This window comes from Hyperolius riggenbachi, chromosome 9, assembly GCF_040937935.1.
Source record: "Hyperolius riggenbachi isolate aHypRig1 chromosome 9, aHypRig1.pri, whole genome shotgun sequence".
NCBI lineage: Eukaryota > Metazoa > Chordata > Amphibia > Anura > Hyperoliidae > Hyperolius > Hyperolius riggenbachi.
This window is the reverse complement of record NC_090654.1, coordinates 123,189,026-123,213,339: the sequence shown is the minus strand read 5'-3', so window position 1 is coordinate 123,213,339 and position 24,314 is coordinate 123,189,026. Positions and strand designations below refer to the sequence as shown.

General features: G+C 42.9%; 1 protein-coding gene across 1 annotated transcript in view; it reads left to right on the top strand.

Annotated features, from left to right (window-relative positions):
- Positions 1-24,314, top strand: part of AKAP6 (A-kinase anchoring protein 6) — a 357,905-nt gene that overhangs the window by 185,347 nt on the left and 148,244 nt on the right. Inside the window, exons 6-7 of the mRNA XM_068253456.1 lie at positions 3,138-3,234; positions 12,037-12,191. Coding sequence (XP_068109557.1) covers positions 3,138-3,234; positions 12,037-12,191 — 252 coding nt within the window. The remainder of the gene's footprint in view (positions 1-3,137; positions 3,235-12,036; positions 12,192-24,314) is intronic.

Below are 24,314 nucleotides of genomic sequence, written 5' to 3'. Positions count from 1 at the left end.
ATCAAAAACAAATTTATAAATACCACAAGCATTCCAAATTTATGTTCCTGAAATGTTTGAAACAGCTTTCCAAAGGACACAAAGCAGTCTTATTATGTATGAAAGTGTTAAAGGACTCACCCTGCACTGCGAATAGCATCTGCACTGTTTTGTGCTTCTTAAGGGGAGCAGTCATGCATCTGCTTAGATAGTAACTGGATTCACAATGTTCTTTGCTGAGCGTAGGAATGCCCAGACAGCACCTAGCTATTCACTCATATGCAAAAGTAAAATGTTGTTATTTAAATGAGGTTCTTGGGGTGAAGAGGGCACATTGCAGAAGGCGTTGCCCAGTATACGGGTGGGTGCACAGTGATTTTATCTTACCACAGCACAAGAGGTCTTCACATCTTCAAAGGTGGCAACAGGAACGGAACAGGACTAAATTTTTTACTTTCAGCTGGAATTCATTTGCACATTTTGTGTACATGTGCATCCGTTTAACCGAAACGCCAAAGGGCTAATCTACCTAAACGCGATATTTCAGCTTCTCTAAATGCTGGACCACCAGATAATATCTTATGTTTCTCACAAATTTCTGAGGTGAGATCTCTGCTCTTGAGGTCTTGGGTGGGCACACCTGTCATTGTTAGTGAGGACTGAGGAGGGTTCTTCCCACTGGATTTATTTTATTTTTTATTATGGAGAACAGTTCTCTGAGGGAATGAAGACTCCTGCTCTGTGAAAAGTTAACTTAAGTTATCATACTTGGGGCCTGATGCACAAAAAATGCTGTAATATTGGCATGCACAGACAGTGCACGGCAATATTACCCTTACTTCCGTCAGCGTGTACCCGCGGGGCTTGAGTAGCGGGACCATTGCCACGGTAACGAACATTACTAATGGAGACAATGGGTCATGTTAATAGTGCAACTCACAGTACACCCTGACGGAAGTAAGGGCAATCTTGTCATACGCTGTCGGTGCACAGCAAAATTACCACAGTTTTTGTGCCTCATGCCCTATACCTGTAATACCAGTATTTTTGATATTCCTCTAGTGTTCAAAAAATATATTACTTACCCTAAAAAGGTCTAACTAAGAAGAATTTAACATAAATTTCTACAACGTAGTTTGTCTTCGTTTCTAGTTCTGTAGTTGCAAGAAACCTCAAAAAGACCCATATCCACTTAAAGAGGAGGTGTTAGGTATAGGGTCTCAGAGAAAAAAAACACATATATCAGTAGCTAAATATTGGCTGTACTTACATATGCATTTCTCTGTCCACGTTTGGATTTTACAGAATTTTTATATAGTATTTGCAGAGAATGATGCTCCTGACAGCTCATGGCAGGTTTGTCTGTCTCCTATGAAGCCAATTGTGAGGTCATATCCTCCCTGCTTCCTGATGATTCCACTCACAAAAAAGATCGTAATGGACAACACTACTGTGCAGTGAATATTAATTAGCCATGTGGCTAGGAACAATAGCGGACTCATGCAGTATACTCTAACGGAACATATGCCCTGTGATTTTTCAGTGCTGGCTGCTGTTACAAACTGCTGTAACATGAGCCTGTAACGTCTCACTGAGAAAGCAGCCTTAGGGCGTGATAGGGAAATGAAGGGGGATGACCCAAGGTACTGCAGTGGGGAGAAGAGGCAGCCCCAGAATGCTTTGCAGTATCTGTTATGCGGCCTCCTTAGGAGCTTGGGAATAAAGAGCCTTGCTGTTCAGCACACATCATAGTAAGAGAGATTTTTAACTTCAGTATTGCCTTTTTGGCTTCCTTCTAAACTGTTTAACACAGGAGAATAGAGGTTTAAATTAGCTTTTGCAGCCTGACAGTTACTCTTTAAAGAGTTTCTGCTTTTTTTATTGTTCTCTTTGGTTCATAAAACCAGTAGTGGAGTAACAGAAAAAAAATAAGCAGTGTTTTGAAAAAATACCGTATTAAATTGTACTTGAAGTTTAATGTCTATACATCTTGAGCAGGGGGATTAAGTTTAGGCATTAGATGGGGAGTTTTTTTTAGGCATTAGAAAGGGGAATTATTATTATTATTAGGCATTGGATGGGGGGGGGGGAGGGGGGGTTGGTTTAGGCATTATATGGGGGGGGGGGCAGTTTAGGCACTAAGGGAGGGTATCAAGTGACACTGGGTGCAGGGTTTGTCTATAGTAAAATATTGGTATTTAAATTGCCATTTTTTTTACTATCAGAAACTCTTGTGCACCAAACTCATGCAGCGGCGCCTGTATATGTACTCCGCAAGCTGGTACCTGATCTAGGGCCTCATTTCACCTTAATGTATCTATCTCTGGTTCTCAAAATTCCCTAGTCCACAAACCACAAGAAAGCAACGAGATGCCAGGGACCACTAACAGTGGTTTTGTAAAATCATGACATGGTTATGATCAACTAAACATACCACAACTAATATTCGCTTACATTCTATGTTAGTGTTATGTTAATGTTATTACAGTACTAGCACTACAAGCAATATTGTATATACTTTTTCTGCAATAATTTCACATAGAAAATAAACAAGGCATCTAATTTAGCCAGAAGAATATGTTACCGTTCATGACTAAGGACATCCTGGTGCATGTCGGTAACCCACTAGAAGTGTGCAGTGTCCACCGTTTGAGGATCACTGACAGTATAAAGGTGGGTACACACCTTTGACGAATGTCACCCATCAATGATAAAGACCTGATCCCCTTAGGCGACATCGCTGGGCCGGGCTGCACACACATGTGTCAGCTGACAGTGCTTTGTGTTGTTATGCACGGGGAGGGGGCAAGGGGACAACTAGCGGTGCGTGCATGACATCACAAGGCGGGTGGTGGTGGTGTTGCATGAAAAATGGGATTGGTGGGGGATCGTCATTGCTGGATGAGTAGTTCCACCGGGCTGATCGCTCGTGGGTCGGGGTCGGAGGCTACAGTGCACATGCCTTATTATTGGCTGAGGCGGTCGTTATCGGCCACCTCAGACGACTTATGTCAGACGTGTACAGGCCTTTAGATATATGCAAGTGTTACAGACACAGGGATGTAGCATTTTTGTCGATAGTTTCTTGCGTGAAGAAGGGTGAGGTGCCTTTGTTTTCCATGTGTTCCTCATCCCGGGTTTTCCTTCATGTTTTGTAGAACTTCAAGCAGAGTGTGGACAGTCACTGTGCTCTGAAAGATGCGGTTCTGGAAGAAGGTGAAAGACTAATGGAAGTGCTGGTATCTCACAGAGCAGGTAATGACTACAAGAAAAATGGCAATACCAAACATGTCATCACCTCCATGGTTACATAGGGTATGAGTCTGACTTCCTGGGAGATTGAGGATTATTTTGTTTGATTCACCACTGAGCAAAGTATGAATGTCTCTTAAAGAGACACTGAAGCGAAAAAAAAACTATGATATTATGATTTATATGTGTAGTACAGCTAAGAAATAAAACATTAAGATCCGATACATCAGTGTAATTGTTTCCAGTACAGGAAGAGTTAAGAAACTCCAGTTGTTCTCTCTATACAAAAAAGCCATTATCTTCAAAAGTCGTGGAGAGGGCTGTTTTCTGACTTTTATTATCTCAACTGTTAGTTAACTATTTACTTTTCCTCTGGCAGAGGAGAGTTCATTAGTTCACAGACTGCTCTGAAAGAATCATTTTGAATGCTGAGTGTTGTGTAATCTGCACATATTAGAGAATTATTCAATGTTAGAAAAAACACTATAAACGTGAAAATAAAAATATGAGAATATTTTCTTTACTGCTAATCTTCTAGTAATTATTCATAGTACTCAACCAATTCATTATATCATATATTTTTTTTTCGCTTCAGTGTCTCTTTAAAGGTGGCCATACATGGTACAATTTTTCATTTTTTTTCGATTAGATAATTTAGTTCGATTATTCCGTTAGATCGAATATACAGATTTTTCCAGCATGTCCGATCTGATTTTTCTCGAAAAAACGGGATAATCGTTCGAATTTCTTGATCGAAAAAAAAAAGATATTTTCAACTTTCAGTCAATTCGATCATTTAGATCGAAAAAACGGGATAATCGAACGTTTTTATTGTACCATGTATGGCCACCATAAGCCGCATCTACACGCGTAGATGCGGCCGCGATGTTCCTTATCAATCGAGCTGATGCGGCTCGATTGATAAGATCCGACAGGACCGATCTTTCTTCCGCCGATTCCCTGCTCGCTCCCCGCAAGGGGACAATGGCAGTGAATCGAGCGGAAGATAAGCGGCGCCGGCGGGGACGAGCGGGGAATCGAATCCGGCGCACGCGCGGTGAGCGGGCACATTCGGGGACGCGGAAGAGGCGATCCGGCGGCTAATCGAGCTGCCGGATCGCCGCCTCATCTACACGTGTAGATGAGACTTTAGGCTATTTAAATGAGCAAGAGCTTGAGATTAATGGTAAGGCTAGATACGCATACAATACTGCTGATACGTTTACATACCCTGGCAGACTGTATGATTTCTTAACCATTTTTCATAGAAAATGAATTATAACCCAAAAACTTTTCTTTCACTCAAGGTCAGTGTGGTTTGCTGAAGCAATTTATTGTCAAACAACAGTGTTTACTCTTTTTAAATCATAATCTCTAGACAAAATAACCAAATGACCCTGATCAAAAGTTTACATAAGTAGGTGATTTGGCTTGATAACAAACACACAACTTGACACAAACAAGTTTTAATGGCTACTAGAGATAACTATTTTCACCTATGACCTGTTTGCTTGTAATTAGTGGGTGTGTATAAAAGATCAATGAGTTTCTGGACTCGTGTTTTGTTAACAGTCTTGTAGCAGCATTCTGTACTAGCTGCAGGTGATGCAGGTCTTTATTTGTAAGGCCTGCATAGAGGGCATTGCAATAGTCCAGCAGTGATGTGATGAAGACATGAACTAGGGTTGGAAAATACTCTGAAGGAATGAGGTGCTTCATTTTTGCAATATTCCTTCATTTTTGCAATATTTTTGGAATGTTTCACAAAAGCTGAAATTTGATTCCTGAAGTTTAATTCTCCATCAAATGATAAACACAAGCTGCGCACAGTGTTGGAGCTAGTAAGTTCTGAGTTCTCTACCCCACTGTTGTGCCTGTGCTTTGCTGCTAGGTGCTGACCTCCTATGACAAGAACCTCAGTTTTGTCAGCATTTAGTTTAGGCCAATTGTCATTCATCCACTCCTTAAAGTAAACCTAAGATAGCGTGTAAGAACAAAAATATACATACCTGGGGCTTATCGCCCCCATGCCATCCTCCTCCGCCTCTTTGCTCGTCTGGGGCCAACTGTGCGCTACCGCTGCACTACCAGCTGCAAGCCACCACCATCATTTGACTGCAAATACTTGCGGCGGAAAGGCAGCGTTTGTAACACCACACGTGTCAGCACTAGACACAGCGGCAGGGCAGAAAACTGCGACATGTCGCGTCTGAGTTAAGCATCTGAGTTAAGCAGAAGCCGCACTCACATATGACTTCATGGAGGGGAAGGGGGACCTGACTACTGAGCACTGACAAGTGCCAGGTCAGTACAAGAGAGCAGCTGACAGGTGGTGAATTCACTGCTTTAAACTGCCCATATGAAAGAGCCCTGAATGTTGAAAAAGACTAAAGGTATAGATGGATTTAGTAGCATCTATGTTGTCAGTGTCACTGGGGATATTAAAATCACTAATAATGATTGTGGTAATGTCAGGAGAAAGGAAATGGGGCAGCCAGGCAGAAAAGTGGTTTTGAAAGAGAGTGAAGAGAGGAGAGGGTCAATAAATGACTGCAATCTGGAAGTAGATGAGAAGGTATACACAGAATGAAGGAACCTCAAATAACAGGAGGGAACTGGCAGGCTTAGGTATGATTGGGCTAAAAGAACAGTGTTCAGAAAGGAAGACATTAACTCCACCACCTTGTTCATTGCTGGTCTAGGAATATGGCAGAACTGCCTGAATATGACAGGGCAGCAAATGAGGCATTGTCCAACTATTAGAAAAATAAGCTTTTTTTAAAGACTGCTGCTGTAATGCTACACAGCTACATATGACAATCTTGCATTGTAACTATAGGTTCATTTTAATGGTGACACAACACCAACAGACACCAGCGGACAGAAGAGAAAATGCTGTGACCTGCAAGGGTGATAATCTCAACAAAGCAATGTTGACACTCATTGCATTTTTTAACTACTTTCGGACCGAGCGAGTGCGAATCTACGTCGGGCAGGGGGCGCTGCGGTCCTGACCGGACGTAAACTCTACGTCCCATTGACCGCGCGCCCCAGCCCGTCTCCGCCGCTCAGTCCGCTCTGCCCCCGCCACTCGTTGCTGCCCTGCCGCCTCTATGACGGCAGAGCACTGTGAGCCGGGCAGGAGCTGTTTTCATTGGCTCCTGGCCCTGTCATTCCTGTAAGCCGCTCTCATTGGCTTACATGAAGTGACAGGGTCAGGAGCCAATGAAAGCGGCTCCTGACCGGCGCACAGCGCTCTGCCGCCATAGCGACGGCAGAGAGAGCAGCCTGCGGCGGGGACAGAGCGGCGTGTTCGTCGGGAGCGGCGGATCATTGCGGCGATTCGTCGGGAAGCGGCGATTTACGGGAACAGCACCCTCTGGTCCTTAAGAGGGCAGAGGGTGCTGGTCCAGAAAGGGTTAAATATACTTTTAATACTCTGTGCATTTATGCTGGCTAATACTGGGTCAAAATAATTATTCTTCATTACTGCACTCTGTTCCTTATGTTAACTTGCACGGATAGCCTAAAGTAGCTGGTACATTAAACAAGTCAGTTTTCATTTAACCTACTGTATAACAAGTAAACTGACCACATTCTTCACCTGAATAAACCAAAATCTGCACTACATAGAATGTGTACAATTTACACAGACATCTTATCTTAACATCAGTTATGTACAAAACTCATGTGTTGATGAGTAATTTTCCCATAATAATATTTATCAACCCTCTCTGTATGGTGCATCTCACTCTAGCCTCTTAAAGTGGGATGAAACTGCAAATTGAAAATTCTTCTATTTCTAGGTAGATGGGTATAGTTCTCCCCAACATTTTTTTCTATAAATACTGTAGATACATTTCCACATTATTTGTGTCCCACCTGTGTCCCTGCAGTGCCTAGTATACCAGCAGGTGTGGAAGTAAGCTTTCTGTTGCTTATAGCTCACTCCTACACACCTCCTCCCTCATAGAGACATGTTGCTGTTGTGTCATTCAGTAATGGGCATGACTTTTTAACATAGACATGGGTGCAGCCATTAGTTTAATGTTAAATAGTGGCAGAAAGCTATAACATTTGGGCACCAGTACTTGGTGTTTAGCTGAACACCTGTCATTGGCTATATATTGTAGCCAATGGAAGGCTTACAGTTATACAATAGCTAAGTGCCAGAAGCCAAAATTTACAGTGACTAATGAAGATGAAGGATTGTGGGTAACTGTTAAGGTTAGCGCTTATGGTTAGGGCCTTAACACGCTAATGCAGTTGTGTACGCTTCTGTCCGCTTTTCAGCATCTGTAACATTGATGTGTAACTGAAATGTGGACAAAACTGCGCCAGCGGGTTCAGGCCCTTAGTGGTTATTTTAGAAGGGTTACTGGGGACAGAGTAGGGGGAGGTAACAATTAATAATTGGGTTTAGAAGGTTAGTGTCAGTTGTCAGGAAGGAGTATACATTCAGGTAAGGGAAATAGAGTGGTTGCATTCAGATGTTAGGCAGGAGAAGACACCTCAAACACCACCCGAAAAAAACCTAATTTGTAAAGCCAGTAGTAGAGTATCAGTTTGCACTTACAGTAATAACAGGGTTCAAAATACCAGCCTGAACTCCTGCCTGACTTCTCCAACATTTTCACTGCCTGCACCACACAAATCTAGGTAAGCTGGCAACCTGGCAGTGTAAGGAGCTGAATGTGTATGCTTGTAACCAGTTCATTTTTTTAGGCAAAGCATAAGAACTAAAAGAAATGAAGTAAAAACTTCAGCACACCTTTGTAGAAGATCTAGCAGAGAGAACATCCTTGTGGATTCGCAGAGGATTACCTAGGATCATCTCATCAGATGCTGGCTGATCAGATCTCTAGCATAATAACAATCCCAGTAATTTGGAAAACCCAGCAAATTACTCATATTGTCAGCCTAACCTAATATAATATTTATAACTTTGCGCATGTCATGATTTAGTATATAGCCAGAGGATATTTTCAATTAATCTTGAGGACAAATCATTTTTTCTTTCAGAATTATACTTAGTAGAATGATGTGCAAATTACTGTCTGCTGTTAAACTGTGCCTGCAACAAAATGTACAGGAACAATAAGGCTCTATCTGGGCAGCCTTACTGTTCTGATTGGTTGGCCACCCAAGCCTCTTACTTGTAAGGACGCTGCTCTGTGCCCCCCTCTATTCCCTGCAGATCCTCATCTCCTGCATGTTCCAGCATTTCCACCCAGGGAAAACCTAAAGGGGAGCAGCCCTGCGATCGGTGGGGCCCAGAACTGTTTTGGGGCCTCAACTACTAACTTTTCTTACCTCTTATACAGTGGACTATACTTCCGATCAGCTGTTTTGGTGGCTACACTTGTTATGGGTGTGAAGATCATGATGGCCACACTTGTTTTATGACCCTTGGGAGATGGGCACCAAGGCTGTGAAGGGCACCAAGGGGAGGCAGGGGAAGGGGTGTGAACATTGGTGAGGCCCCATCAAAGTTTTGCTGAGGAGCCCCATGAATTGTAGTTACGCCATTGTTTCCACCCCACCCTCTATAGCAGTCAGTGGACTAGTCGGTCTATAGCTTTAAGCTGAATACTCACCTGACGATGGATCAGGGAACCTCACAGCGATGCCTCCCGACAAACAAGGTTCCCCAGTCCATCTTCCTGCCCGCAGGAACACACAACGGCACGCGACAGTCACGAACCAGAGTTCAAACAAACACGTGAGTCGTCGGGGATCATAAAGATACAATCCCTTGTGACGGTTTTTATTGCCGCGTGTTGTAAAGTGTCGTTTGCCTAATTGCACCCCTGTACCCAACGCGGAAATGATCGTTCAATGACAGTTATAGGTCAGTTTTGAGTTTCGTGAGAAAGTCTTCCATTGTAAGTGGGATGTCACTGTTTAACTTTTCATAGCTCTCTATTGGTTCTTTATTGAGATGTATGGTTTCACTGACCAATAGGGAGGTGAAGGAGCTCTCCTCCTCTTACTCTCAATTTCCCTTTGCTTTATTATATTGGTCTTAACTTTGCAACTACTGAATGTTATGTACAGAGCTTTCACTAGATATTACCTCTGGTTATGCAGTTTTTCCTCACATGCTCTTTTTCTATTACCATGGTTTTCTTTAGGGTTACTTTATGTAGTTAGGAATATGTATACAGTATGTGACCAGAGGATGTTAGTACATTCATATTTATGAAACATGAATCTGTATTTGTTTTGGACATTTACGGGTATAAAGAATATAACTAAAATACACAAAGTCAAATTAAAGTAAAAATGAATGTACACTCTAGCTAAGGATGGCATAGCTGGTCTATGAGAAGTCTCTCTCTCCTTCTGCATTGGTCCTGCTAGGGTGGGCAGCTTCTGTCAGTGGCTATTGCAGAGGGTGTGTATGGCCCAAGCTGCCCTCTGTAAGCAGCAAGACTCCCAGCTGTGACTTGTTACTGAAGCATGAAATTCTGCATGAAATAGTAATGAGTTACAGGGAAGGCACACAGTAACGCCGAGATTCATACTGTGTGTCAGTAAATAACAAGCTGACTTTTGATGTATTATTAATATTTACATTAACACGGAGACCTTCGCTTACAGTGACCGAGATGGTTATATATACACACATTGCTTCCTTTGTTATGCTTAGTGCTAAAGTCACTACTGTAAAATCTCCTGTGCTAAATTCAGTACACTTTTCTCTTGGGAAGAGATGGAAATGCCAGAACTGCATGATCCACTCTTTTCAGTATCGGGAAATAAAAGGATTTTTCTGATTGGTTACCAAAAACACTTCACTTCACCAAGATAAGTGCAAAGGCATATTAAACACTCTGTAGCCAGTCAGGTTTCAATTGTGAAAGAGTACTGGAAATAGTTTTAAAAAGTGAAACTATATATGCCCCCTTTGTAGTCATATAATAATCTTTCAAAACACTGTAAGGTTTTTTTTTTCTCCTAAACCTTACTGACTTGTAGTGTAGTGACAAAAATCTCCCCAGATTGTGTCCTGTTGATTGGAAGTGTGGCTTCACCCGAAAACTAAACATATCTCTTCCCATCCCTACCCAGCTAGTGACACAGCTCCTCACCCACCTTCCCAGTTTCTCTTCTGTCTCATGACATATAAGGGGTTATATTGAATCTGTGGAGGGTTATGGGGGGGTCCACACAGACACTAAGCGACGATAAATTACCCAAATGGAACCTCGACAACAGTGATAACCCAAAAGAGGTTCTAACCCCTTTCCACGCTGAATCAATTTAATCAATGAAACACATTATATATGGTGCTATGTTGTATATATATTTTTTTACCCTATATACTTTGTAGTGTTTCAGTCCTACGGGATGGCTTTCTTGGCCTGTGTCAGCTACTCAGTAGGGTCTTGGTTAATGGTTATACAGCACATGAAGTTATTGTTTGATGCATGTGTCATTTCCAGGTGCTTGAGAGTTCAAGCAAATGGGGGCCTCAACTTAGCACTAATACTTCAAACCCCCCCCCCCCCCCAAAAAAAAGCAAATGCAGAGCGCAGCAGAAACCACTTACTAGAGCACTGGTCCTTTTCCCTTCCTGCAGCTGCCGGCTGCTTTACGGCATCCTCTGCACAGCTCCCGATGTGTGCCCCTGACCAGATGGTCAGGTGACACATCGGGAGCTGTATTAGGATGCAGCAGGCAGCTGCAGGAAACTTGAGGAGTGGGTTGAGAAAATGTTTTCCTTTCTGGGAGATAAGGGACGGAAGGGCAATGATGAGAAGAAATAGTGGAGCAAATATATAAAAAATACAAGGACATTTGGAGCAAAACGGGCAAAATTTGAGTAGTTTCTCATATTGAACAACCAAAATCTTTGATTTGGCCATTTCCATCACATTTGCACCGGTTTTGCTCTAATTGTCCTTGCACTGGGTTTGATAACTATGCCCCATAATGTGTAATACAGAGAAATAAGTGGTTTAGTCTTAAAGCTGGCCGTGTTACAGTCCCAGGGTCTGAGGCAGCTTAGGCTAGAAACCAAGAATTGTTTTAAAACAAACATTTTCAAGAAAAATTTAGAAAATTATGTTTTAAAGCATAATAAAATAAATCACTGCACTCTCTTCACATACTGCAATGTGAATAGGCCCTACATGAAAACCTTGCATTTTGACTTTAGGTCTGATGGTAAAGCCTTTTTTGTCTTTTGTTATATGTGCCATAGCAGCTAGCACCAAATAGGATTAGAACAGGTCTGTGGTCTCCTGCTAATATCTAAATGGCACGTACATATTGTCATCTATCTTCGAGCATCCAGAGGGCACTCTTTTCCTTTCCTGCGGGGGAGTTGGCAGGAAACGAGGCGGTGCTGCGTTCTACATATGCCGACACATTTTGTCACAGGTAGTTATTTACAACTGATTTACAACATTCTTAATGGAGTGTGTCAGGAAAAGAACGCCAGCTGTATGCCTCGCTAGAGGTTAAAGTGTCCTCCACCTTTGTGATGGCACTAACAATTTTGGCGTTGCTGCAGATGCTCACTAAGTGGTCACAGCTGTTTGCAGTAAATAGCCATTCAAGGTAAACACCACTTTTTAATTGCATTTACCTTACTAAATAACCCCCATATGATCATGATATTTAGAGTCTATGAGCCCTGCAAACTGCACCGCAAGACTCCAGCAAATAGCTCATGTATTCTATAGAGCTGCCAAGCAGCCTCCCTGCACCTTGCTTCCCTTCTCATGCACACATTTACAATAAGCAATATTCTGAGTATTTGTCTTGCACTCAGCATGTTGTATCACTTTGAAACAGGTTTCCAGGAGATGCTGCAGATGATTACCGCTCAATGGAAGGAGTTGCAGAAGCAGATACGGAGGCAGCACGGCTGGATACTAGGTGCTCTTGATACAATCAAGGCAGACATACTGCAGAGAGACGAGGCACCGGAGGTTACAAGCGAATCACAGGTGAGACAGAGAAGAGCTCAGAGATAGCTAGAGTTATGAATAGTCTGAGAGAATAAATATATTCCAATAAAATGGAACAGTCTTCTCATTACAGTTGGAGGCCATAGGTTTAATTTCGTACATTGGATATTTTTGAATATAATGCTACTCTGTCACGTTTTGATGGAATGATAGAAAATACAACCTCTTATGTGGGCATAGTGCCAGAAGGTTTGTAGTCCACCTTGTCCGTTCATGCTAGACCTTTTCTGAGGTTGGTATGGACAGTCTTGCTCTTCATTCAGAGCTGCTTTACTTCCTGGTCTGATCTGAAAATATGCATCTTTACACATGGGCAGACACACTCCATCTGCTGGTTGATCATAAAACTGCCCAGGACCCAATAACTAACTGTCAGATGCTAACTAAATCCAAATTATTAAAGAAATGTCAATGCCCCCTGCCCAGGTGCTTGTCAAAACGGTTATTCCTGTACTCTGGAGACCCAGTACTGTTCAAAAAATGGTCTGAGAATCCCATTACAGGGTGCTAAATGAACATTACAAATGTAAACTAAATCTTTAGAAATTCTAAAAGGGGACACAGAGACATGGGGGCTGATTATGAAAACTGCTTAAGGAAAACTAAAGTGAGACATGTATTGGGGCTGTCATATTTATTTCCTTATATTGCAATATTGGTTGCCTGGCTCTCCTGCCCTGCTGATCCTCTGCCTCTAGTACTTTTAGCCATAGACCCTGAACAAGCATGCGGCAAATCAGGTGTTTCTGACATTAACAGATATCCTGCGCTCTGCTTCACTATGCTGGCTGGGTGTGGGGTATTTTGCTCCTAGGCGCTGCTTCAAAGACTGGATGGTGCCAGTTAACTGTGTAAAAACGAAAAAAAGAACAGGAGCACTTGAATGGTGAGTTACCTTTTTAATATATAAATTATCTGCATAAGTATGCACTTACAATGTTGAAGTAGATAGTTGCGCGTGTCAAGCCGCCAGCGGTCCTCTCTCTGCTCCAAAGCTTGGTCAGGAGCTGTGTCCTTCTTCAGGACTTGAAGAAGGCGTGGTTAACGCCGCCCGCCACTTGTCCCTCCAGACGCACACCGCTCCCACAGCTCTGGCCAAGCTGTGGAGCAGAGAGAGGACCCGCTGGGGGCTTGACGTGCAACTATCTACTTCAACATTGTAAGTGCATATTTATGCAGATAATTTATATATTAAAAAGGTAACGCTCCTGTACTTCTTTTCGTTTTTGACATTATTGTCAGATCTGACAAGATTAGCTGCATGCTTGTGTCTGGTGTGATTCAGACACTTACTTCAGCTAAATAGATCAGCAGAGCTGCCAGGCAACTAGTATTGCTTAAATGAAATAAATATGGCAGCCTATCACTTCAGTTGGCATATACCTGGCAAATGTACATGGCAAATACCTTGCTTGTGACTCATACACACAGTACACACACAGAGCCTGCAAGGGGCGTGCATAACTTCTCCCTATCACAGCAGAGGCAGTGAATTCCTATCTGGGTCGACAAAGCTTGACAAAGAAAAGAAGATTAGATATATAACAGAGAAAGTGCAACTAGAAAAGGCTGCAGCAATCCAGACCACATTAGAACAGGTATAAGAACTTATAGGATAGAAGAAATAAGGCTGAAAATTTTGTTACTCTTTAATATAATTTCCTCTTATCCTAAAATATATATATATATATATATATATATATATATATATATATATATATATATATATATATATATATATATATATATATTTATGGCATCTGCAGACGTTTCTCTGCCCCAAGCTACACATTTATAGTGTTGAATCGATAAATTAACACAATTCAATTGTTACTGTATCATGATGGAATTTTTACACAAAAATAAAGTTCCTCTCTTTTCCTTTCTGGTTCTATGAAATAGACATAGCATGAATTAAATGAAAGTATGCAGAGACATGTCATGTTATAAATTCCATATGCTATAAACGAAATTACTCTTTCTAATTGTAAGCTAAAACATACCAATTGCTTAATGCAACTTTAGTAATCAACTAGAACAAGGCATTTAAAATCAGAAGACAGAATTGCTTGCACATGTATTGCAAGAGACAATTCAAGTGGTGCAACTTTTGAAGGTAAGTATTCTGAGGATAGGAATGCATGGGCGAGTTTGCGCGGCTACTGCGCCGCCACAATACAGGGAGAAGAGCTGAGCTCAGCGACGGAGGACATAAGAGTGGGGAGGGAAGCCTCAAAAGGAACCTGAGGCTTCCCTCTCTTTAGGCAAGTATCTCATTTTGTACCCGAGCTTCAGCTCGGAAACACTTCAAATATGCAATTGATTGTCATAGGGACAAAAATGCAGTAATACTGAAAGGCATGCATGACTGTTATTAGCAAAAAGAACAGTTTGTACTTGTTCACATTATAAATCGCCAGCACTTTCGCAAGCACTGACCGATTTGCTTTTTTAAGCGCTTTTCCCTGTGCTTTGCGCTTAGAAAAGCACTTTTGTAAGCTCTTTTCAATACGCTTTTGCTGAGCTATTTTTTTTACTTCCTGACGCCAGGAAAGGTAAATTCCAATAATAATAAATTACAAAATGATTTGTGTAGCACTTCTCTACTGTTACATGGAGTTTCCCTTTGGGTGATCACAGAGATTATTTAAATGAGAAACTGTCCTAACCCAGACAATAAAGGGCAACTGACTTGAGTGGGATAATTGCATAATGGCATCGCTAAGGAGGTGTGGGCCCTGATGCAAGTTTTACATTGGGCCCCCCTAAGCACTCTATACATAGCAAACGATACTGCGGACCAAAACCTGCCACGGACAACCACAGTTCCAGAGGTACTAGAACGGGATGGGAAACAGTTTGTTGATAACTGCTAACAAAGCATCTAAAGAAGTGGTTACTAACAGCATAGGACCAATAGAGAGCTAATACTGTGGTTGAGGGAGGGCCCTTTAGGGCTCTTCTGGTCCAAGGTCCTCAGGTGCGATCGCAACCTCTGCACCCCCTATTGCTACATTACTGGATATGGAGGCTGCCACATGTATTTCTTATTAAACAATACCAGTTGCCTGGCATCCTGATGAACTTTCATGCATCAGTAGTCTCTAAATCACCCACCTGAAACAAGCATGTGGCAAATGCAATTAGACTTAAAGGATACATCCAGGCTTTAAAAAAAAAAAGATCCACTTGCCTGGGGCTTCCTCCAGCCCGTGGCAGCCGTCCTTTGCCCTCGCCGCAGCTCCATGGTCTCTCTACGACGTCATCAGGACTGTACTGCGCAGGCGCAGAACGTGACCCGTGTGGTGGAGCGCAGAAGAAGCCCGGAACCTGACCTGGTGAGGTGGGCTGCGCCGGCGGAGGGGACCAGGAGCCACCAGAGCTGCAGCGAGGGCACAGGACGGCTGCCACGGGCTGGAGGAAGCCCCAGGTAAGTGGATCTTTCCTTTTTTATTTGCTTGGATCACTTTTTTAAGTCAAATATCTGATCTGCATTCTTTCATTGTTCAAAGTCTATGGCTAAAAGTATTAGAGGCAGAGCATCAGCAGGAGAGCCAGGCAATCTGCATTTTTTACATACATATGGCAGCTTCCATACACCTCTCAGGTCAGATTTAATTCAAAAATAATGTGTTGTCAGTGCAAAATCTGTAGAATGGTAAGTTTCTGAAACACCTGTCTAAATATATTGTCAGGTGTTTCTTAGAGTCCTCCTCGTCTATATGACGTGGGCATCTCATAGATGTGTACGCATAGGGTTAATGCTGCCTGTTTTTCATAAAGCATGTGCCCATTTACTATGGTGTGTACACCTTTTACCCTGTAGAACACAAACTGCGGTGTCCCATGGGTGCCACATAGAGGGGCTATAAAATATTTGTTACATTAATAAATCATAATAATGACTCCATTCTCTGACACATTTGGTCACATGACTACATCTAACGAGCAGCTCGACTAATTAAGACAAAGATGGTGGGGGCAAAAGCAGCGCTCATTAGATTTCCAGCTGAAGTCCTGCCAGTGGAGAGTAGTTGTAGCAATCTACAATAGTTTTATTGCACTTGGTGCAATGCAGCTTTTTTTTCCCTTGCAGAGGGGTTAAACTTTTTACTATTTACCTACACAAACCCTTTGAGGACACCATTTGTCCTCCTTAGACATATAATATATTTCAAATATATGCTCACTGAACAATACCGCGTCATTAAAGTTGTACAAACACACTCGGTTCTCCGCTCTCCCGACACCCATAAAGCCATGTATCTTATTACCTTCAACATATGTTCTTGTTGTTGTTGACTGTGTGTGGTGTTTTCCCCTCATTCCCCCTCCCTCTCGTCCCTCCTAAATGATCCCCCTCAGAGCTGTAAAATATTTTGAATGCTGATTATTTTGTCCTCAGAATCATAATGCAGCAGAGCTATTGCCTTCCAAGATTCCTGTGACTGGCCCACGGATAGGCATACACGGCGGTTGCCTCCAGCTCACAGCTCAGTCAGCGACATCAGGCAGACAGATACCAAATGAGCAATAAAATGTGCAGACTGGGTGGTGGATTATTGTATGATCTCCATGACATATTCTACACTGGGGCTCATTTATAAAAACGTATACAATTAAAAACCTGTCTGTGTTGTTCCTATCAGGCATTCAGGATCCTTTTTTTTTGTCATAGCGATTTTGTATGCAATTTCTCACATGCACATATTTGCATTCGCAATCTTTCGGGTCTTGTTTATCTCATTCTTGTGTGGGTTTTTTGCGATTTTTGTACGCTTTGCTATGCAAATTTGTATTTAATGATTTTTCTTGCATGTCAATGAAGTTAATTTACATGAGAATGTAGTTTATTTATTCATTTTAAAATTGGGCGTAAAATTTCATGCAAAAATGCAATTATAATGCGATATTTCTATGTTGCTATTGGCTTGCACTGAAACATGAATCGCACATCTCAGGAAAAAAGCAGACCCGCCATGTGACTTTGAAATGCAAATTACATACAAATGCAGGAAGAATGGGATTCCATTAAAATACGTTAGATGTGCAATGAACCTGATTTTGGCAAAACACACACAAATTCAAGTCAGTGTGACCCCTGCCTCATGGAAATAGAAATGTAAAGGGGCAATGCAAACTCCAGAGCAAGTGATAGTGGCTGCTATGGGCCCCAGGGGGGGGGCATTTTGTACTTGACTCTCACTGCATATTTGATATATTAACTCTTGTTGTGGCAGCGCATGTACATTATCAGAGTTTGGGATAGATGATTATGGATCTCTATGTGCTTGATTCATGAAGGAAGTTGACTATGTGTCACCCTTCTCCTGTTCTATTGTGGAGGAGAATTTTTTGTATGCCAGATGGATTAAGTCCATTGGCCCAGTAAAGATATTGCTATGGGACCCCCTTACTGTTAAAGATTGATTTGGACAGCATCATATTTTCCTTGTTGTATTACAATAAGCCTTTTTTCCAGGTTCTAAGTAGGAATGGTCAGAAATATCAATTTCCTATTTCGCAGAAATTCAGATTTCCGCCAATGCCGATTACCAATTTCATGGATTTCCGATCGGTTTCCGAGTTCAGATTTTCGATTCCCGAGTAGTGTTTATTTGGATCATTTTTTTGCATTCTCTGATTGGCCAAACACTTCCGAGTTGACTCTGCATTCTCTGATTGGTCCAATGCTTCCGAGTTCTGTGATTGCACTAAAATTACCGAATTGGGTTTCTACAGAAATCCGATTTCTGAGTTGGGGTTTCCGATATCTGAGTAGTTTTTTTTGTAATTTTTTGCATTCTCTGATTGGCCAATACTTCCAAGTTGTTTCTGCATTCTCTGATTGGTCCATTGATTTCAAGCTCTGTAATTGGGCTACAATTGCAGAATTGCAGTAATGCAGCATTTCTGCAGAAATCCGATTTCCGGTTTCTGATTTCCGAGTTCCGATTGGAAATTTGGAAATTTCAATTCCACGAAATCATAATGAGCATCCCTAGTTCTAAGCAATGCACGTTATTGAGCTGTAGATGTTGATAGGTAAGAGTGACTAAATGCATTGTACCACACTGGTGTGCTGGATGACACTCTCATAGCTCCCAACTGTCCCTCTTTATGGAGGGACAGTCCCTTTTTGGGAACCAAATCCATCTGTCCCTCTTTCTTCCTTATTTGTCCCTTTTTCAATACTAATGAATATATCTGTGTTTATATGTATTTTTCTTCTTAAAAATGTGTTTATCTTACTCTAAACTTTAATCCCATCAATCAAATTGATATATTTCTTATTTTCAAATGTCAAAGAGAAGAAAAACGAATGATAATATAAAGGACCCGTGTGGTTTGAATGATAAAACTGAATGTTTTGATTTTTAATCCTTTGTGATATGCCTGGCGAGAGGTGTGGCAGGGAGTGTCTTAAAGTGTCCCTCTTTTTTTGTCTCAAAAAGTTGGGAGGTATGCACTCTCTTCTTGCAGTACTAGAGTCCAGGATGCAAATCCCAGCCAGCACACTGTATGCTTGGACTTTGTGGATTTGAATACTCCAGTCTCATACCACCTGCCCCTACTCTATGGATATGAGTTGACTAGGCAATTTACATTCTTGTGCAATCTACACTGCATATAGTTCATAGAGACTGAGACAAAGTCAGAGGTTGGAGGAACACAAGAAAGTAATTACAAGTAGCACCTTGGCCCCCTCTGCTCCAGGGCCCCATGGCAGCTGCTATGGCTATTGCTACACCTCTGAACCTGATGAATTCCACTACTTAGAGAATAGTAGAGATATTAGGAGACCGTGGGAGGGATACGATTAAGAGCTCCTCAGAGGGACAGTTAAAGTCATGACTATTTACTCTGTAAAATACTGCAGAACAAATAATAATTTAGCATCTCATCAATCCCTAGTAAGCAGCCACCAGACCCTACTATCAAATCACAGACCCTAATAAGAGATCAAACCCAAGTAAATGCGTAGTTAATGTACAGGAGATTATCTTTGGCTCTTAGGGAAAGCTCAGACCCTCGAGGGTAATCTTCTACCACCACTCCCTCTTTCTCTCATCATGCTTTAGACACCAGGCTTTTCCTGCTCTGTCACTGGTTACTGTATATCACATGACCCAGAGTGACCAATGACAGAACAGACAATCTGTCATGTCATTAGTTCAGCACGACAGGCAATGGATACTGCTTCACACTGCAGTAATGTAAACTTGGAAAAGGAGACTTTGAAACTATATAACCGGATTGAATTGAAGGTTTACTTGTGAAGTGCTGAGTTGTGCAGCAATATTCTGGGGAGTGTATTTATTGCCACATTATACATGTGCCCTTTAGGGCCCAGTTTATAGAAGTGCATTAAATTGGCACCTTTGAACATCACAGCACTTCGCAATAAATACTCCACTTCAATTATTAAGAAGAAGAGAGTGGAGTGTGGAGTGTGGGGTGACTGAGATATGAAGCAATATTCCTTCTTTCATCACTGCTGCTTTTATGAATTCACTCTCTGAAGTTTCATTCTGCTGTACCATGACTGTATGAAGCGCAAGAAGTCTCAATAAACTGAATGTATAAAGAAGAGTGTGTGTGTGTAATGAGTAGTAGTTGGGGGGTTTTTAACAGGAAAACTGACCTAGTTACAATCCCAGAATCCCTTTCAGCTGGGCTGAGTACCGAGAAGTGTTTATAGACATGTTATCGAAAAAGTGGGTGTTTTTTTTCACAAGTAAAGAAACTAATTGTTTCCAAAGGTGTAGGTGAAGACTTGGGGCCTGATCACTTGCGTATTGTGCTTCCTGAGTTTAGTGCTGCTGTGAATGCCTATGCGGAGGGAGTGCCAATTGCATGCAGATACAAAAAGGCACTGTGCTGTTCTGTACAGGGTTAGCTCTTCCAGTTGCTGCATGCTGATCTACTAAAAAAGAAAAGAAAGTAATTCACACATTTGCACATTTCCCTATTCATTACCCGCCATCCAACTGCTAACTGTGCAGGTCACTTGCATAAATTATTAAATAAACATGCCCCAGCATGCACTGCAATGAGCAGGAATGCCATTTTTGACAGCACTGTGCATGTGCATGGCATGCCCCCTACAGGCCCGCCATCAGGGGGGGACATCCGTGACTCCCGTCACGGGCCCGGGCCTGCAGGGGGGCCCCATCCCCGCCGCGGCCCTAGCGGGTGCCGCCTGACCGCCGCTCAACTTCCCCTGGCCGCTGCTCCCTCCCTCCATCCCTCTAGCCGCCGCCTCCGCCGCCGCGTCAGACCTCGATCAGGCGGCGACAATAGTGCGGGCGCTAGGACCCAGCGCCCGCACTGATATGCGGAAGTGACATCACTTCCGCATATAGAGCGGGTGCGTCCAGCGCCCACTCTTACTGGTCGGGTCGCCGCTGATCTTGAGGTCTGACGCTGCTGGCAGCCTGGCAAGGTAGGGGAAGCAGCGGTGGCGGCTGGGGGGGGCCTCCTTGTCACTCACTCACTCACTAGCTAACGGGCCTCCCTGTCACTCACTCACTGCCTAATGGGGCTCCCTGTCACTCACTCACTAGCTAAAGGGGCTCCCTGTCACTCACTCACTAGCTAAAGGGGCTCCCTGTCACTCACTCACTTGCTAAAGGGCCTCCCTGTCACTCACTCACTTGCTAAAGGGCCTCCCTGTCACTCACTCACTTGCTAAAGGGGCTCCCTGTCACTCACTAGCTAAAGGGGCTCCCTGTCACTCACTCACTAGCTAAAGGGGCTCCCTGTCACTCACTCACTAGCTAAAGGGCCTCCCTGTCACTCACTCACTAGCTAAAGGGGCTCCCTGTCACTCACTCACTAGCTAAAGGGGCTCCCTGGCACTCACTCACTCCCTAAAGGGGCTCCCTGTCACTCACTCACTAGCTAAAGGGGCTCCCTGTCACTCACTCACTAGCTAAAGGGGCTCCCTGTCACTCACTCACTAGCTAAAGGGGCTCCCTGTCACTCACTCACTAGCTAAAAGGGCTCCCTGTCACTCACTCACTAGCTAAAGGGGCTCCCTGTCACTCACTCACTAGCTAAAGGGGCTCCCTGTCACTCACTCACTAGCTGAAGGGGCTCCCTGTCACTCACTCACTCCCTAAAGGGGCTCCCTGTCACTCACTCACTCACTCCCTAAAGGGCCTCCCTGTCTCTCACTCACTAGCTAAAGGGGCTCCCTGTCTCTCACTCACTAGCTAAAGGGGCTCCCTGTCACTCACTCACTCCCTAAAGGGGCTCCCTGTCACTCACTCACTCCCTAAAGGGGCTCCCTGTCACTCGCTCACTAGCTAAAGGGGCTCCCTGTCACTCGCTCACTAGCTAAAGGGGCTCCCTGTCACCCACTCCCTCCCTAAAGGGGCTCCCTGTCACTCACTCACTACCTAAAAGGGCTCCATGTCACTCACTACCTAACCTGGGGGTCCCTGTCAGAATCCAGGTGAGAGGTGTCTACCATAATAAGGGGGCATTATGCCTATTTATGTGAAATGCTGTCTATTTATGTGCCTCATGTCTGCTGAATTTGTCTTGTTGGGGGCCTAATGATTAAATTTTTACTTGTTGGGGGCCTCATGATTTGTTGGGAGCCTCATTGCCTCAAGATTGCTGAATTTGTCTTGTTGGGGGCCTCATGATTTGTTGGGGACCTCATGATTTGTTGGGGCCTCATGATTGCTGAATTTGTCTTGTTGGGGGTCTCACGATTGCTGAATTTATCTTGTTGGGGGCCTCATGATTGCTGAATTTGTCTTGTTGGGGGACTCATGATTGCTGAATTTGTCTTGTTGGGGGTCACATGATTGCTAACTGCGAGACTATGGGAAAAGCTGAATCATTACCATATGAGACAATAGCATTAAACCTACTTTTTTAGTTTTTTTAAACAGAAAATAAAACTGGGAGGTTCTAAAAAAATGATGGAGCACTTCCTCCTTCCGGCTTGAAGGAGGAAGTGCTCGATATCGAGGCTTGCAACGCGTCCATTCGGAAACTTGCACCTCGTTGAAACGCTGGGCGGAGAGCGGCGGTCTGGGTAATTAACCCCGCCGCATCTAGCCGCTCAGCTGTGGCAATTAGAGCTAACTTGAATCACGAGTATCCACCGTGGTTATTCGTGATTAATTTGTGGACAGCAAGCCTCCAACTAGCTCTGCCAACATGTAATGGCTACGCACATTTCTCAGTTTGGGGGGGGGGGGCCCGGACTGATGATTTGTGAGGGGCCCCAAAATTTCTGATGGCGGCCCTGGCCCCCTATGCTATATTAACTCCTTGCCCCTTTATGAAAGCACTATAAGGGAAGCATTATAAGGGTTGCTATAAATGAGAGGCCACTATATTTTTAGGCACTATAATGGGGGACACTTTAATGGGGGCACTAAAAGGGAGACATGTGAAATGGGAACATGTAATAGGGGCACCATAATAGAGGGGATTGCAATGGGAAGGAAGTTTGGGATTTTTACAGTGGACTTACCCTTTAGCCACTTCCTGTAACCATTACCACTTTTGAGCCCATGACCCTTAATCAATTACCTTTTCTCCTAAGTTTTCTCCTAGCAGATCATTTTTCATCTTCTGTTCAAGATCACATTTCAGTACTCGGATTCGCATGGCATGGATCAGGCACCGAAGCAACCTTACTTGAATATTTTGACCCACTGAAATTGTGATACAGTCAGTCAATAAAAAAGTGAAATATGTAATCTGTCTGGTAACATTGTTGGAAAAAAATACTTTATGCACAGCGTAGACATTTTTATTGCTATGCCAAATTTATGGTTAGTGCAAAATCTGTTGATCTGTAATGAAGTGAGCATGAAAGAATTTACGCTAAGTGTACGTAAACTTCTGACTTCACCTCTCTGGACCATATGCAATTCACTTTTTCTCCTGAGTTTTCTCCTAGCTTTGTACACATGCTAGACTGAACTTGGCCAAGGCGGTTTTGGCCAAGAACGTGTACAGGTATCTCTGGCACGCAGGCTCTGTAAGATGAGAATGGCTGAGCGCATGGTTCCACTGTTTACCCCACCAGCTGGAAGCCCTCCCGTTGTGCCCCATGCCAACCCCCTCCCTGTAACAACGAAATGTATTGCTAGGATGTAGCCAAAAAAATGTGTTTATGCACTGGTGCGCAGAATTGTCGCTCTTAGGAGGAGCTCCTGGTCTCTACATGTGGCAGATATAGTGTGTACTGCCTTAATGGTAGGTTTACACTTACAGCCAGATCTAACAGGAACAGTCAAACCTAATGTCACCTAACAGTCACTGCAAACCTTCTTCTGTTTCTAGCCATCAAAACAGTACTATAAAGTTGGTAAAAAGTAATAGTAGACTAATTTTTAGTATTTTGTATTTAGTATTTAGTATTTTGTTGCTTGTTGGATGCTTAAAAGGTATTTCATTGATAAGATGTGAAAACATGTCCCGCAAAATCAGGAGAAAAGTTAACTGACTAAGCATAAAAAATATTAAATAAGTATTTATTGCCAGTTACGTAGCGTGCATCGAGGAAATCCCGTTACCTAAGTAACATGCACATTGCTAGTGTACCACACATTACATATGTATCGTCAGTAGCAACACAAGCCAGTTTTACCAGATGTTGAGCTTGATTCACTAAACTCATATCATGGCCGTTTTCGTGCGCATTTTCTCGTTTGTGCGCGATCACGAATTATTCGCATTGGCTCATGATAATTCGCGATAATTCACGATCGCTAGCAAACTCGAAAATGCACGTGAAAACGGCCGTGATATGGGTTTAGTTATCACGGTTTAGTGAATCAAGCCCGTTATGTGAATCATCCTCTTCTTCACATGTTCACAACCAGCCAAACAGAGACTTGCAAGCATGAATATGAAAAAACGTGAACTCTCCATAGCCATGTCAGTAAAACCATGTCACCTATTTCAGTAGGAGAAATTGATTATCTATACAAATCAATACTGGCTAGGACTTCCCATCCCCATAAGGCCATACTAATAATGTATCACTGTACCCAGTTCTGACGTCTATCTTTAATGTAAAACTGGAGATGGCAAACCCCTTGAAAAACATATTGAATAAAATATGTG